Below are 17,122 nucleotides of genomic sequence, written 5' to 3' on the forward strand. Positions count from 1 at the left end.
CCAAGTGAAATTTTGGACAGAGAGAGATTAGCAAGGTATGTATAACATTAGCTTTTCTATCAAGAACATTATGGAAATGGGTCAATGTTTGGCTCTACAAGTCTAGCCCAAAACTCTTTTTGTGGCGATTTGGCAGTGCAGATCAAACCTCGTTCTACCCTTATGCTCCCGAGATTAAACATTACTAGAAACGGTAAATATGGAAGGGGAGACCAATGTGGAAAGAAGGAGAACAAGTAACGGCTGTCTATGTTTTCCTAACTTGGGAAAAAGTGCCTACAAGGGATGAATCTCATAATAGAACAACGGTAATGAATGTGTATAAATATGTCAAGGAGATTCTGTGAAGCACTAATTCATTTACTTTCTTTAAAAGTATTTTTCTGAATTTTTGTTTATGACCTGTTTGGGTCATATTAACAAATTACTTTTATTGTTATAGCATTCCGGTATTAGAGGACGCAGAAGAATCAAAAAAGCTTGTCACTAGCGAATCTATCCCGCAGTCTTCCCTCCGAAGCAAACGTGATGAAGTCGATTCTCGATCGAGAAGAAGTCGCGGTAGGTGGAGTGTTGTTCTTGACCGAGTTGTCGATAATTCTAATCGGCGGCAGTATGGAGTAGGTGTTGTCGGAAGATGGTTTGGAGGGTATGTATTTTTTTTTCTTTAGTAGGATAATGTAAGAGTGTTTTTTGAACATGTTTGCCTTCGATTTGTACCAATTAAAGTGCAAGTGTTGGAACTGTTTTGACCCTTCCGAAACCCAAAACACATAATATTTCGTACAGGCATGCCTATATATTTGATTATTTTTTTTTCAAATTCGTTATTTAACAGGTATATTAATGTATCTAAGCCACTAAGAGGCTGGACTAATGAACAAACATTGGAGAAAATTGTATTACATAAAACGTTATAAAATTGCACAAAGCGATAAAATTATAAACATTACGAATCATAAAATGTTACAAGAATTCTAGAAAATTGTGTAAAAATAAAAAGTTGGAGAAAACTGTAGAAAACAAACGCTGGAGAAAATTCGGAAAAATAATTAGTTTATTAATTTAGATTTCAACGCGCCTATCATTCTTATTTTTAAGGTTTAATTATGAACTTGAGTATGGAGAGTATTCCTAAGTTCATTTTAGCATTGGTATTTTGAAATTGGTCTCTTTATAGAGTTTTCTGTTCATTCCATGGGCACCCATAAGGGGGGGGGGGAGGGAGGGGGCCAACCCCCTCCCCCTCCCTTGCTGAATGACGGTGCCATATATTTGTGTTAATTTAAAAAACGTTTTCCACTGAATAATTTTTCAAAGAAAACTAAAGAGATCTATTAAGAGATCTATCAAATAATCTTCCAATCGTAAAACTAACACAACTCACTATCAAAAATTAAATGAAACTCAAAACGAATCCTAATTATAATAAATAGCCGAGTCAAACTCAAAACGAGCAAAAGTTAACATTACTAGGGCTGACATACCCCATTCCTTCTCAAGACTAGAACATAACTTAGGCTTTATTGAAAAAAAAAAAAAACATAAACAAAGTACCATGGATTGTCAGTTTAATATACCTATACTGATATTTATTCCTTAAAATAATAAAAAGGGTAAAAAGAGTAAGTAAAGAATTTTTTTCTACTTATTTAAATAAAAAAAAGTGAAAACATTTGAACATGTTTTGTTTCCAGTAAAGCGCAATTATGTTCTGGTCTTGAGAAGGTATGGGGGTTATCAGCCCTACGAATGTTAATTTTTGCTCGTTTCGAGTTTGACTCGGATATTTATTCTAATTTCTGTCCATTTTGAGTTTCATTTATTTATTGATAGTGATTTGTGGTAGTTTTATGCTTGGATGGTTACTTGACTTCATTGCTGCCCATTTTTGGCTTAATGGAGCTCTTTAATTTTCTTTGAAAAACTTGTTTTGTTGAAAAAGTTTTTTTTAGATTAATTTCTGTTCGTTTTTTATTAACAAAGTCATTTTCATGAAAAAAAATTTATATCTTTCCGGTTTTTTTTTTCCTACTAAAATCCATAGTTTGGCTTGCTATTTGTATGTTGGGAGAAACTTTTTCAACAATTTTTAATCCTGACACAAATAGTATTTTTCAATTTTATTTTATACCTCCTCAAGTTGACCTGAAAAAATAAAACTAAATATAATTCCCAAAAGATTCTATCTATGCTCTTTGACAACCTTTACAATCTATATATTTAAAATGTAAGAGCAGAAGTAGTAATAGTAGTAGCCCCGAAAGCTTCTTCCTCATACCCCTAGTCATGTTCGAAATATTTCTGAGGCGTCCTATTTACAACCGCACACACAATGCCTTTCGATTTAGTTTTAAAGTACCATTTAGTTATTCTTAAGTCAGCTTATTTGGAGAGCTTGAAGGACGGTAGACGTGATTCATGGCCAAATCAGGTCAAGAAAATACTGGACCTTCGTGGCCTTTCGGAGATGTGGAATGAAGGAAAAGGCCCTATGGGTGAAACCGTGCCATTATGGAAGGAAGTCCAGCAAACCCTAAATGACCATGAAATCCAAGAGTGGCAAGCTCATAAGGACTAATCTATGTCTTTGAGGTTTTACTCCCAAGCCAAAGACTGTTGGGGGGAGGAGGTTTATTTTAAATTTGGGTTGAATAAAGAGGATTTGAAGAATTTGTTTGTTGGTAAGAGGGGATTGTTTGGATTTAGGTGAGAGACGAAAATTTTTGGGAAAGTTTAGGCTGGCGGCTGGCCCTTATTTTTGCCCAATGTGTAGATGTGTGAATGAGAACTTATTTCATTTTGTATCCGAGTGTGAAGAGCTGTCTGAGTTGCGGACAGAATGTTTTGGACGAGTGTTTAGGAGTGAATGCTGGTTAATTGAGCGGATGGCTGAGAGGAACGCATGTGCTATTAATCAGTTGTGTAAGTTTCTTCGTTTAGGAATTAAACATAGGGAATCATGTTTGAGGGTATAGCTTGTTACGTTCTTAGGATTTGAATTTCATTATTATTGGTGTTTGTCGGTTAAAAAGTTGAACCTTGGTGTGTTTCTTTTTGTCTTTTTGTTGTACTTTTTTCTTTTTTTGGTTTTTATTATCTAAAGTTATATTTTGTTTCTGAGAGTTGTTTGTAGACTGTATTATGTGTTGCTATGGCCCACAGGCTTTTTGCAATAAATCTTATCTTATCTCTTATAGCATAACGGGCCAATTGCATAATTGTGGGGGTATAACATGCCCAATATCGCTTCAGACTTAATTCCTGGACCGTTCTACTATGCTGAACAAAATGGTTGTTTCAAAATTCTGACTAGAGATGTTTGGGAAATAAATCAACTTGAGAGACTGGCTGATTGCCCTCCAATCTCTTTTTACTCTTAGAAAGGACCCTAGAACTTTTAATTTTGAATTGAATTAGCTTTTTTAAAAATTTCAATGATATTTCTAGCTATCATAGAGTGTGGCTGCCTATGATATTGCTTATATGCCTTTTTGAAAACCTACATACAAACAGGTTCTTCGTTTAATTGGAACGCCTAACACTAAACACTTCCTAGAAGGTTTACCTAATACTCTAAGCGCCATTAGTTACAGTAGCTGTAGCTGTAGTACTAAAAGTGTACACGTAGTGCCTTCTGGCTAGTTCAAAATCCTCCAAAACTTACTCTTAAAGGTCTAACTTAATAATATAAGTTGTTCTTGAGATATTGCTTTGTCACTTTTTTGAAAGTCCACATGCTCATAGTTTGTTTTGATTTAGTTCAAAGTCGGCCTAAATATTTCTTATATTGGATTACTGAAGACATTGTTATATTTTCTTTGGACTATTTTCTGCAAAATGGCTATCTCTCAATTTCGATCGAATGTGTTTGGGGAAAAGATGATATCAGGGGGGGGGAAATCTATTTTCTCTCCATCAAGTTTGACTCTTAAGATGGAACTAGAACTATGCATTTCCAATCAAATGAGCCTTATCTAAAGTTCACAAGACCACCTCTTCATAAAAACCTCACATCCCTCCGGGGCATAACTTAAAATCCTTATCCCCATACTTTGGGGGGTTGTATCAACCCCAAAGGCCTTCTTATGTGATCTTTGGACTATTTTTCGAACAAATGACAATCTTAAAATTTCAGTCGGACGCATTTGGGGAAAATTTGATGTAGGGGGGGGGTATAGCTGCCCTCCGATAAATTTGACTCTTAAAAATGGCTCTTCAACTTCCGATTTCCAATCCAATGAGCCTCCTCCGAATTTTATACAACCACCGTTTCCATAAAAACTTTAAATGCCCTCATGGCATACCTTACAACCCCTGCCCTGAGGACTGTGAGGGGGATCTCATCCTGAAAGTCATAATTTCGGGACTTTTAAACTATGTCAAGCAAAATAAATATCTCTAAATTTTGACTGGAAGTGTTTGGGGAAATGAGGGTCGTGGGGGGGGGGGGGCGATGGTTGCCCTCAAATCATTTTTGACTAGTAAAGAGGGCACTAGCCCTTTCATTTATCTACCGACTGAGCCCCATCGAGGTTTTAACGACAACAAATGGCCATCCTAAAATTTCTATCAGATATGTTTCGGGAAAATACGACGTGTGTGTGTGTGTGGGGGGGCATTTACCTTCTGATCACTTTAATTCTTAAAAAGAGCACTATAACTTCTGATTACCAATCCAATGAACCGTCTTTGTAGTTTATACGACCACCATTTCTATAAAAACTTTATATTCCCCCAGAGCGTAACTTACAACCCTTGCCCTGAGGGCTATATGGGCGGGGGGGGGGCTTTATCCTCAAAGACATAATTTCTGGACCTTTCAACTACACGGAACAAAATGGATACCTCAAAAATGATGATTGAATGTGTTTTGGGAAGTGATTGGTGTATGGGGGGGGGTGTGTGTGTGGCTGGTTGATCTCCAATCACTTTTGACTGTTAAAAAGGCCAGTAGAACTTCTGATTACCAATCAAATGAACCCCCTGTGAGGTGTATACAACCACCCATCCTATAAAAAAAAACCTTATATCCCCCAGGGCATAACTTACAACCCTTGCTTTGAGGGTTTGGGGGGGGGGAGTTGTCATTCTCAAAGCCATAATTTCCGAACCGTTAAACTATGCTGAACAAAATGGCCTTTTCAAAATTTTGATTGGATGTGTTTGGGGAAACGATTGACGTGGGGGAGGGGTAGCTGGTTGCCCTCCATGAGCTCTTTTTAAGTTCTTATGAAATTTCTTTCTATAAGAAGTGCCCTGGTATAAAAAAAATAACAATATATTGTGCCCACATCGCTGTTTACTTAGGCAGCGCGATCGCCTAAGATATTTTGTCTTGAGGTTTCAATTATACAGCAATGGAAGTGCCGATTAGACCAGGTAAACCCCCCCCTAAAATCCAGCCTATGGGCGCACATGGTTCATTCGTCTTCTTTAAGATTGGAAATTGTTATTTCCTTAACATCCTCTGGTTTTTCCATTTTACTGAACAAGTTGATACGACTGAAGCTTCGATGCTGTAAACTTGCTTGCGCAGCGTTTCAGTTTTTTTGGTAGGGAATGTTTTGTTAAAAAACTTGAACTGGTAAACATGTCCCAGGGTAACCTTACGTTTCCCTAAACTTCTTTCTTGATAAAGCCCTCTTCCTGATTGTGGGCCACGAGTTTCCACCGCTCCATCATTTGCATGCTTAACTTTTTCCGTGCTTATGGCAGCAGAAGTTGCACTTAAGCTTTGTTATCCTTCGAAGTTTCTTTTAAGTTTTCCAGATTATTTACATATTTTTTTTTCAAAAAGTTCTCTCGAACATCTGCCGAGAAAACTATTTATTGTTTCCTTCTAGCCGTTGAGGTTGGCAATTTTACCAACCTTGTCAACCTTTCGCAACTTTTCTTTGGAAATAAGATTGTTACTATAGATTTTAATAGCACTGTTTTCACTGCTTGACTGCCGACTTGACCCAGTTTTTAAAGTAGGATCGTGGTAACAGCAGAAACTATGATCTTTGTGACAGTAGCCTTGTTTGTAAAACCGACATATTTTATGTAATTGGTATGAGGGTTCTCTGAAGAGAAAAGATTGAGGCTGTGCCTTTTGTGCGCATTACATTCCCTACTTGACTGTAGGGAATCCGATCCTGCTTTAAAGCAGGATCGCGGTAATAGCAGCACCTAGCATCTTTGTGACAGCGGTCTTGTTTGTAGAACCGACATATTTCACGTCTTTAGTATGGTTTTCTAAAGGGAAAACGATTGTTGCTATGCCTTTTGTAATTATTATTTTCCCTACTCAACTGGCCAGAAGCAGCGTTTGTTGACCTTTCGTTTGGAAAAATATTGTTGCCATAAATCTTATAAGCACTATTTTCACTGCGTGACTGCCGACTTGGTCCAGTTTTTAAATCAGGATCATGGTAATAGCAGCACCTATTACCTTTGTGACAGTGGTCTGCTGAAAATAAAAGAATAATTCATAAGGTTCTCAATAGTCCTTTAACTATTCATGAAGTCAAAAAGTTTTACGACACGATTTTAACTCTCTAAAAACTAAAAAAAGGTTAGTTTTGAGTAAAGTGCTTGTTTTTCAGAATCCGACAAACACAGAGAAATAACACGAGAGAAGCATAGAGAAGCCAGTTTGTTGACACAGTTTTTCAAAAAAAATTCATAAACTGCTAAGCAGTAATTTTTGTTCGTTTTGTGTTTCAACTTAGATTTTTACTTTCATCGTAACAGATTAAAAAAAATATAATAATCTTGTTAAGATACAACAATCCTTTCTGATAAACGCCCTTATGACAGGAATTTAATATCCCCTCCCCCTTTTAGGTGGGAGGTGGGGTCAGGTACGAACTCAAAAAAAAAAAAACGAAACAGAATTATGTCTCTTAATCTTACTTACCTCCAAATTTGGAAAAATTCTGACGACCTTTCCTGGGAGATGTCATAATGAAAGACTTTGGGATCCACACCCCACCATGGTTAGAACGAACATGGACCCCCTAGAAACAGCACGGAAATATACCCTTACACCTGACCAATTTCAGTTCGTATGTGTTTAACCCTTTTTACTCAGTGTTTGGATTGCAAAAAAAGCCCCCCCCCCCCTAGAAAACGTACGTCAGGGTCACGTCCCCAGTATGCCTAACTAGGACACTAGCGCTTCTTTTCGACAGAGTTGGGGATGAGATCCAACCATCTTTATCCATGCGTTCTGATAGCGTGAATATTAGACCCCTTCCCCTATCAGAGAATAGATTGTACCCATACACCATCAAGACCTTACTGGGACAGTTCATATTGCTAAGTTTAATTGAGATTGGACAACAACTTTCGCTAAATTGATAACAAGAATTTATCCCCCTATAGATCGAAAAAGGACAGTGATCTCGGGGTTCCTTCGCTGGAATAAATCACAAAGAAAGACTGAGGAAAACACAATGAACTAAAAAAAACTTTAAGCCGACCCAAAGCCCTTTTGTCTAATTTATCTTTAACCATAGTAAGTAACCGATACAAATTTCTCAGTTTTCCCTTAAAAGTTTAATTGACCTAGCACTATTTAAAGCTTATTCCAGGACGGGAGTGTGATATAACTGACGAAAGTGGTGTCAGATAAGGATTTTTCTGTTAATTTGTTTTATTTTTAGGAGAACGATACGTGGTTCTCTGCAGCACCATGAAACGGTGCAACAGCAGTTAGAAGCCTTTGAAGATTATCGGCCTTATTTTACATATTGGGTAACAACAGTTCAAGTAGTTGTTTTAATAGCTGCCATTATTCTTTATGGATTTGCACCGTTTGGGATTGGAATTCGTCAAAGAACTGGAAAGGTAACTGAAATGTCTTCACTGTTAAATTTCATGTTACTTTAATAGTGGCTATAATTGATTAATGTGTAACACCAAAATCTTGATGTAGATGGAACGTCGTAATCTCTTTAATCTTGTAGTATACAATAATTTTTGAAAGTAGTTCTTTAGAATGTACTCCTCTCTTCAAGAAACTACTTATCTGGAACAGCCGTTAGTTGAGGCTGTCAGAAGCCGAACTCATTAATTCTAGTTTCGTCTTCTCTGTTTTCGTCAAACCGACGGATTAACTCTCTTTTTCCTGCTAAATTATTAATCTTTAGAATTATTAATAATTAGATTTTTAACTTTTCAAATTACTAATTAATATTCAATTATGAAATTACTAATATTCAGTAATCAAATTACTGATAATAATTGATAATTAAACTTTTCAAATTACTACAACAAAACGGCAAGCAAATTTATGGCATAGAATAGTAAATGCATTGTTAAGTCAGCTAATTTGACTTCTTCGGTACAGAGAAAGTAGTTCATATCATAATTCATGCTCAAATACAAAAGCAACTCGTATATGGCAATTAAAAACAGCTATTAAGATTCTTTATCACTTTTTTCAGCTGTTTTTACGTTGTTGTTCGATTTGACCTGGATTAAACTCGCCTTTTTTTGTGATAGTGAGTTTTTTTGTGAGAAAACGAGGAGAATAATTTTTGTGTTCTCATTGACTGACGTGGATCAGTCCTACTAACCATCTGGTGAATATTGTCTTCGGATCACAATATAGTCGCACTCTAAAAATGAAAAATTAAATCACACAAGTCACATGATAAAATGAAATTTGCGCATTACTTCAGCGCCAATCATGTTTGCAAATTCACAATTTCTTGAGTTGAATGTTGTTTAACTTTTAAGCGTACAGTTTATTACTGATAAATCAGATTCAAGAGTCAAGGTATAATTTTCGAATCTAGAAATGATGGAATCTTAGAACAGCAGTCTTTCTATCAGTAACAGGAATCTGCCTAAAGTTAAAGAGAAATAGTACTATTAGAGAATAATTAGGGACAACTTAGTGTTGTTACTCGGTGCTAATTAGTGCTTTCGCGGATAATTAGTGCTTTCCAAATCAGTTACTGGCCATTTTAATTTTTCAGTTCTGAAATACAAGTGTAATGCTAAAATAAATAAAAAACAAAAAAACATGCCATTCATAAAACTTGGCTTATGTTTGGGTATAGGTTCTAATAGATTACAGGATATTTTTTGTATATCTGAACGCAATAATCATGGCTCCTAATTAAGCTAAATAATCAGCAAAGTTGAAGAACTTGATGGTTATTTGGTTTTTGTTTTTTATGTGTTCATTTTTTATTTGCTTTATTTTATTTGCCATTTGCTTGCCATATTTATTTGTTTTATTAGTAATTTTTTATTTGTACAAACTTGTACGAGGAACTAAAAAAACTCATTTCATGGAAAGTCTTTTGGTACGGAAAGATCAAGTTTTAGCAGAGGTTCGGTTAAATATTTGTTTTTGTAAAATGCCGTTCGGATGCACTGTTCCCGTTCGAAGTATTGAAGGAAAAGGCTATATTCGGAAGACGTCAACAGTATTTTTTTTATTGTAGGGATGAGGAAATATAAATTAATAAGATATTAATTTATCTTATTGATAAGATACTAATAAGGTGTTTTCTTTCCCAGTGGAAATGTAAATTTTGTTTTATTTTATTTTTTCAGGGAATTGTACAAAAAAACTTTTTTTCGAGGGAGAAAAAGAGAGCCAAATAAATTATTATATTATATTATATTATAGATTTATATTATATTATATTATAGATTTATATTATATTATAGATTTATATTATATTATATTATAGATTTATATTATATTATATTATAGATTTATATTATATTATATTATAGATTATATTATATATAGATTATATTATATTATAGATTAAAAATTTGTGTTTTTTTTTCTTAAGAAAAATTTAAATACATAATTTTCTTCTAATCAATTGTACCCAAACTAAGCGTTACTGACTACAATCAACTTTCAACAATGCTATATCTAAGCGTCGCTTTCTATTGTTTTATAAACAATGCTTCTTGTCCTGGCCAAACTAACACTTTAAATGGGATGGGAGGGGGAGTGTTCGTAAGTGGGTTTATCTTAGGTGGTTGAACATTGTAGTGATTTTGGTTTTAAAAGCGATTCATCTCTTATTTGAATGTTTTTTCCCTTTTTCCTAAGGTGATTTACGACTTTTTATCAAGACTTCTTTAGAATCGATCTATTTTAAAATAGAAGTTGTGTCTGGATTTCCCCCCTTGCTATGGGAAACGAAGAATCATAGTTCTAGGAAACCCAATTTCTTAAAAGGAAACGTATATTACTAGATTTGAATATATTTCACAGTGGGAAAAAACTTGACCATAAATGATTTCTTATAAAATGGTGAGCTATCGTCTTGTCCGAAGCTTTTAAAAGTTTCGGATTCGTAACTTGAAATTGCTTCATAAAAAGGGGAAAAATTTAGTGCGAAGTCAAAACTTGCAAGACACAAATCAAGATATCCTAAGTCCATTTAGGGAATTCTTTCAACGAATTACAAGCCAAAATTTAAAATAACCGTTACAAAAGTGAAAAGAGGAAGGGTAAAGAGAAGCAACAACTTACATAAGCAAAAAGATGCCCATTCTATTTCACGAATCGAAAGTTCTTTCATGTCTGTGAGCAACTAGACCAGTGGCTCCCAACCGGTTTTGGGCCATTCGCCACCTAGGCATTTTAAAATCCTTATGCCCCCCTCGTGATATTTAAATTTTGCTATTCAAAATTTCTTGTGTTTTCTTATGAAGAAACCTTAAAAGCCATTAACTTGGCATCTTTTTCCGGGTCGTCCTCTGGGCATATTTTATCCTGGTGAAAAATATTGTCTGAATACCTTTTATACAATGTATAAAGTCATTGCAACACAATCATGTATCTCTTTTGCTCTTTAAATGCCTTTGAATGTGATGCCATTCACGTGAAACGGTTTTTTTTTTTTAATAAGGCTCTAAAGTATAGTCAGCAGAAGGGTGCACGTCCGGCCCATTACCCAGCAACATGTTGCGATGCCTCTTTGCTGGGGCCTGTGCCCTGCGTTGGGAATCACGGAATTAGACTCAAGGTTGTAAGAGGGACCTAAAAATATGACACCTGACTAAAAAAATAATCCAGGATGTGCTCTCGTACAGTGAAATTTTCTGCTTTTATGTTGAGAGTTTATGAATATTTACAACTAATCGTATACTAAACAAGTTAGTTCTGTTTTGCGTTTTCTGCTTTTACGCTTAGAGACTATCAAATAAGAAAAGGCCATAAGCAGCCAATTATAAATTATACAAATAAGTTCGTACTATTTAGGTGTAGCTTATTGAAATTTAAAGATACAGGATAAAAAAAAACATTTTATGAGAACATAAAGACCCTTCATTCTTGGAAAGTTGGTCTTGATCAATTGGTCAGACTTTATGTTCCTCAAGTATGCCGCCGTAATCTGGTTGGTGATGAAACTTGTCTACTGCGTAATGAGGTCTTAAGTTCGAATCCTATTGACAGCAGATTTTCTGTTGCAAGTTTAATTTTTCTTTCAGGCTTGACAATGGTGTTTGGTTACATTTAGTTTCCGAGAATCTTGTTTCTCAGATAAACTTTTTCAAAATGAACAGGCTTTAAACTGGAGAAACCAATTTGAAGCCGAACTGGTAAAGTGAAAAAAGACCTGGGTCTTATCTGCGTAGTTACTGAAGAGGTTTGATTTCACACAAGAATTGTATTTCAGTTTTAATTATTTATTTCTGATGATGCTGAGGACTCAGCTATTGAACTAATTGTTCAAAAAGTGACTGAAAATATCTTCGTGCCACCAAAAAATTCTCCTGGTATAAACAGTTTTAAGTAAATTCCAAGCGAAGAGTTTATTTTTGGGAAGGACTCCGTTCAATACCATTTTGAACAGAGAATAATTGTTCGTGTGAACAGTTTTTTCTGTTGAACTGTTGAGAAAACTGCTAGTGAGTTAAGTAGGTGTATGTAGGTAGACAGAAAATAGTTAACGGTGGAATATTATACTTGTTAGGATTTGTTGTTTTGATGATCTAGATCGTGTTTGGACACTGACAATCTTGCAACCCCTCTTCTTGGGATATGTTGTTGTTGATCTAGGCTGTGTTTGAACAATAACAATCTCGTAACCCCTCTTGTTAGGATTTATTGTTGTTGTTGTTGATCTAGGTGATGTTTGTACACTGACCATCTGTAACCCCTCTTCTTGGGATTTGTTGTTGTTGATCTAGGTCATGTTTGGACACTGACAATCTTGCAACCCTTCTTCTTCGGATTTATTGTTGTTGTTGTTGATCTAGGTCGTGTTTGGACAATGACAATCTCGCAACTTCTCTTGCTGGGATTTATTGTTGTTGTTGTTGATCTAGGTCATGTTTTGTGCACTGACCGTCTGCAACCCCTCTTCTTGGGATTTTTTGTTGTTGTTGATGATCTAGGTCATGTTTGGACACTGATGATTTGGCTACTCCTCTTGTCAGGATTTTGATGTTCAAAACTAGATTTTGAATTATACGCAAAAGTATAGCTCATCTAAGAAGATTTATTTATAAAAAGTTTAACACGCACACGTAGAAAATTCTAAAATCTGACTAAGATCAGACTTTTTAGTAAAAAATATCATTTTAAAGTAGGTTCCTTTGCTTTTTACTACAAAAGTTTTTTATTGTTTTAAAAAATAAAGTTGTGAGATAGAGTCAAACTTTAGCGTAAAGAGCGAGGCGTTGAGGAGGGGACAGCCCCTTTCATATACGGAATAATTTCTGTTCGTTTTAAGTTTTAATGTCGGTCCCTACTTTCAGTTGAAAAAACCGGTTTTTTTTTAATTTAATTTCTGATCGTTTTTTAGTTAATGCAGCTTTTATTTGGGCTCACCGTCATTGAATAAGTAAACAAAATTTGCATAAAAATTTTACTTTTCTTTTGCTAAATGGCTGTTTCTAAATTAAGTTCTGACGTAATTTACAAATTAACTTACGTAACGAACTTCTATATTCGTTTATTTTTCTTATGGCGAAAAATACAAAGTTGCAGATTTTTGCAGATATGAGCTTGAAACCTATGTTATAGGGTTTTCTGATACGCTGAATCTGACGGTGTGATTTTCATTAAAATTCTTTCACTTTTAGGGGATGTTTCCCCCCTTAAAAAAATCAGGTAAATTTTCTCAGGCTCGTAGCCTTTGATGAGTAATACTAAACTTAATAAAATTAATATATTTAGAATCGGCATTATAAGCCCATTCTTTTTATAAATTTATTGACATCAAAGTTCCGTTTTTAAAAGTTTCGATTACTATTGAGCCGTATCGATTGTTTTTTTTTATTGTTTTTTTTTTTTTATTACGTATATGTTATTACGTATATGATGGGGTTCTCCCCTTAGTCAATACTACGCTCTTTACGTTAAAAGTTAACAAAATTTTTACTTCACAAACCCCTGAATCACAAAGGCCTTTTAATTAGAATAGATAGCTCTTTTGAAAGCACTAAAAAAAACTGTAGCGTAAAGAGCGAGGTATTGACCTGGGGGAAAACGTTGAATGTTGCTTCTTACTTTCAGTTGAAAAAACTTGTTTTTTTAAATTTAATTTCTAATCGTTTTTTAAATAATGCTTGGAAATCCGGCGCCCCCTTCATAGAAATATCCCTTACCCCAAAGAAACATCTTCCACGGAGATTCTCCCGAGTAACCCCCTCCTCCAGCCCCCCCCCACCAGAAAAATTTTTTTCCTGAAAATGTCTGTATACTTCCCAATAACCAATACAATATGTAAGCAATGGGCAAAGTTCATAACTTGCAGCCCTTCCCTTGTGACCTGTGGGGGATTAAGTCATCCTAAATGCGATATTTATTAGATTTTCGACTACGCTGAACGAAATGGCAATCTCGACATTTTAATTGGGTTGTTTTGAAAAAAATATGAGTGTGGGAGGGAGCCTAGTTACCCTCCATTTTTTTTGTCACTTAAAAACTGAACTAAAACTTTTAATTTTCGTTCCAATGAACCCTCCTGTGATATTCTAGGACCACTGGGTCAATACGATTACCCCTGGGAAAAAAACAAAACAAACAAACAAATAAACACGCACCCGTGATCTTTATTCTGGCAAAAAATGCAAAATTCCCCATTTTTGTAGATAGGAGCTTGAAACCTCTATAACAGGGTTCTCTGATACGCTGAATATGATGGTGTGAACTTCATTAAGGTTTTATAACTTTTAGGGGGTCTTTCCCCCTTTTTTCGAAAATCAGCCAAATTTTCTCAGGCACGTAACTTTTGATAAGTAAGACTAAGCTTGATGAAACTTATATATTTGATGAAAATTAAAATCTGATTCTTTTGATGTATCTATTGGTACCAAAATTCCGTTTTTTAGAGTTTCGGTTACCATTGAGCCGGGTCACTCCTTACTTACAGTTCGTTACCACGAACTGTTTGATCATAATTGTTTTTTGTTTTATTTCTTCTTCTGTTTTTATTTCCTTTTTTTTTAGTAGCACACCGTCGTTAACAAAACGCTTTTGGTGTGCTACCGATTGATTTTTTTTTTTTTTTTTTTTTTTTTTTTTTTTTTTTTTTTTTTTTTGCTATTACTACTACTTGGGGTACGGGGATGGGTTTTTATTGAATTTCTAGAAAAACAATTCTACATAATAGAATTTTAATTCAAATCTTTAGCATTCTTTAAAAGGGGTGTGTTGTCCAAGAGTCGATCGAAAGTAGTCTTAGAAAAAGTGGATAATTACGTATTTAGATGAATAGTTCTGTCTAGCTTAATGGCTGAAGAAAAGGACTTTTTGTTCAAATAAAGCTAAAAAAGGCTATTTAATATAATACTTCATGTAATGGTTATTTATTTCAACATTCTGTATAAAATAAAATGCACCAAGACACAGCAAAGGAGAACAAGAAGTAAAAGTACTACCAGTAAGAACACAACGCCTGCCCTGGGGGGTTGTGTCAACACCGGAATTTTTATCCAACCTTTGAACTATTTTTAACAAAATAGTTATCTCAAATTTTAATCGGATGCATTTGGAGGAAAGAAGGCTTAGGGGGGGGGGGTATTTGCCCTCTGATCTCTTTTAACTCTTAAAAACTGAACTAGAACTTTCAATTTCCAATCCATTGAGCCCTCTCTGAAGTTAATTCGAACATCCCTTCCATAACAGCTTTATGTGCCCCCGGGCATAACTTACAACGCCTACCCCGGGCCCTGAAGGAATGTGTCGAACCCGGACTTTTCGTTATATGATCTTTGAACCATTTGGAAAAAAAATGGCTCTCTCAAAATTCTTATTGGATGGGTTGGAAGAAAATAGGGCGTGGAGGGGGGGAGCTAGTTGCCCTCCGATATCTTTTGACTCTTAAAAAGTGAATAAGAACTTTGAATTTCTAATCAAATGAGCCCTCTCCGAAGTTTGTAGGAGCCTCCCTTCCATAAGAACCATACATGCCCTGGGGGGTTGCATCGACACCGGAGTTTTTCTTATCTGACCTTTGAACTATTTCTAACGAAATGGCTATCTGAAAATTTTTATCGGATGGTTTTGGGGAAAAAAAGGGTGTGCGGGGGGGGGGGGGGTGCTAGTTGCCCTCAAATATTTTTACTCTTAAAAAGTGAACTCGAAATTTCAATTTCCAGTCAAATGAGCCCTCTCTAAAATTTATACGAGCATCGCTTTCATAAGTACCATATATGTCCCCAGGGCATAACTTGCAACGCCTGCCCCCGAGCCCTGGGTTTTTTTTCGACACCTGAGTTTTTGTTGTCTGACTTTTGAACTATTTTTAACAAAATAGCTATCTCAAAATTTTATCGGATGCATTTGGGTAAAGAAGGGCGGGGAGGGGAGCTATTTGTCTTTCGATCAATTTGGACTCTTAAAAGGGCACTAGAACTCTCGAATTCCAATTAGCCCAGACATACAAACTCGAAGCACCAGCCCAGACATACAAACAAATAGATTCATATTGGGCCTGAAAATTCTGAAGAATGCAGTTGAGGTTTTAAAAAAAAAGTATTAAGAAGCTCAAATAGACCACAGTAGTATCTCTAGCTTACTAATATTTATTATTGAAGTAAATATGAACAAACAATTTCTAAGCTTTGCACAAGGTTCTATTTGGCAAAAAAAATTTGACGTATTTTCTTAGAAATTTCATCAAAAACGAAATAGAACACTGACTTCTCAACAAAGACTTCCTTTGCAAACTTTTCTAAAGATTTCCTTTGAAAACTCTAACAGATAGCAGTTCGCTCTTTATTCTACGAATTTTTATTTTCTCAAACGCTATGTGTTAATAGATATTGAGTAAATATAGATACATTTTGATGCATCAGTATTTGTTTTCAGTTTTTAACTGAATCGGCCATAATTATGAATTCATCCAATTTCTAACCATCATCTTTTTGCACACTACAGGTCCAACCGTTCCACAGCTTTTTTTCAAATTATGCTTTCCTTCGTACGCGTTTTAGTTTTCCCTCAAATTACGTTTCCTCAATATGTTTTTCCCTGTCTGTTTTAAGTTGAGTTGTTGATGTTGTTAGAGTTTAGATGTCTTTGGGAAATCCCAGGTTTCCTAGCTTGTTATGAGGAAATCAATATCTAATTAGATGAAAAGGGATTCTCTTGTATCAAATCCGTTTTTAGCTTTTCTCGAGCAATAGATTATCCGTGTTTTATTTGTTTTTTTGTTGTTTTTTTTTGCAGTATAGGTACAATGCCGCTGTCCATGTTCAAGTATTTTCTTGGCTTTTAGAAAGACCTGTTTTTTTCCAGTCTATCAATATTAGAGAAGTTCCTCTCTCAATTAAAAAAAAAAAACGCATTTTTGTTCCTTTTAGAAACTGCAGATTCCCTGTCAATGTACCTTTACACAAAGGGAGATAAGAAAGATTTCCCCTGAACCAATCCTTTGAGAATAGTCTGGAAGAACCCTCCCTCTCTTTCCTAATAAAATCTTACCATTATTGCCTATAAATAAATTGTTCTGTGTGTTTGACCCCTCTCCCTGACCAAAATCCTATTCCACCCCCCGCCCTTAGCCTTGGCCATATTTAGACCGATACCTGTTAGTATTTCTGAATCTGGGTTACCCACATTTTTGAAGTGTATTGGCATTTAAAGCTTAAAAGACGTACCGATTTTCATGTTTGAAGAGCTGATCAATTTTTTTTT

The 17,122-nt window shown here is 35.2% G+C and overlaps 1 protein-coding gene across 2 annotated transcripts in view; it reads left to right on the plus strand.

Moving 5' to 3' along the window:
• rho-5 (rhomboid-5) overlaps window positions 1–17,122 on the plus strand; it is a 349,085-nt gene that overhangs the window by 156,969 nt on the left and 174,994 nt on the right. For both annotated transcript variants that reach the window (XM_089100907.1, XM_089100993.1), the window contains exons 8-9: window positions 443–649; window positions 7,653–7,836. In XM_089100907.1, the coding sequence (XP_088957033.1) occupies window positions 443–649; window positions 7,653–7,836 (391 nt within the window). The remainder of the gene's footprint in view (window positions 1–442; window positions 650–7,652; window positions 7,837–17,122) is intronic.

This window comes from Artemia sp. Qi Xiang Cuo, chromosome 1 (assembly GCF_049724085.1).
Source record: "Artemia sp. Qi Xiang Cuo chromosome 1, ASM4972408v1, whole genome shotgun sequence".
NCBI lineage: Eukaryota > Metazoa > Arthropoda > Branchiopoda > Anostraca > Artemiidae > Artemia > Artemia sp. Qi Xiang Cuo.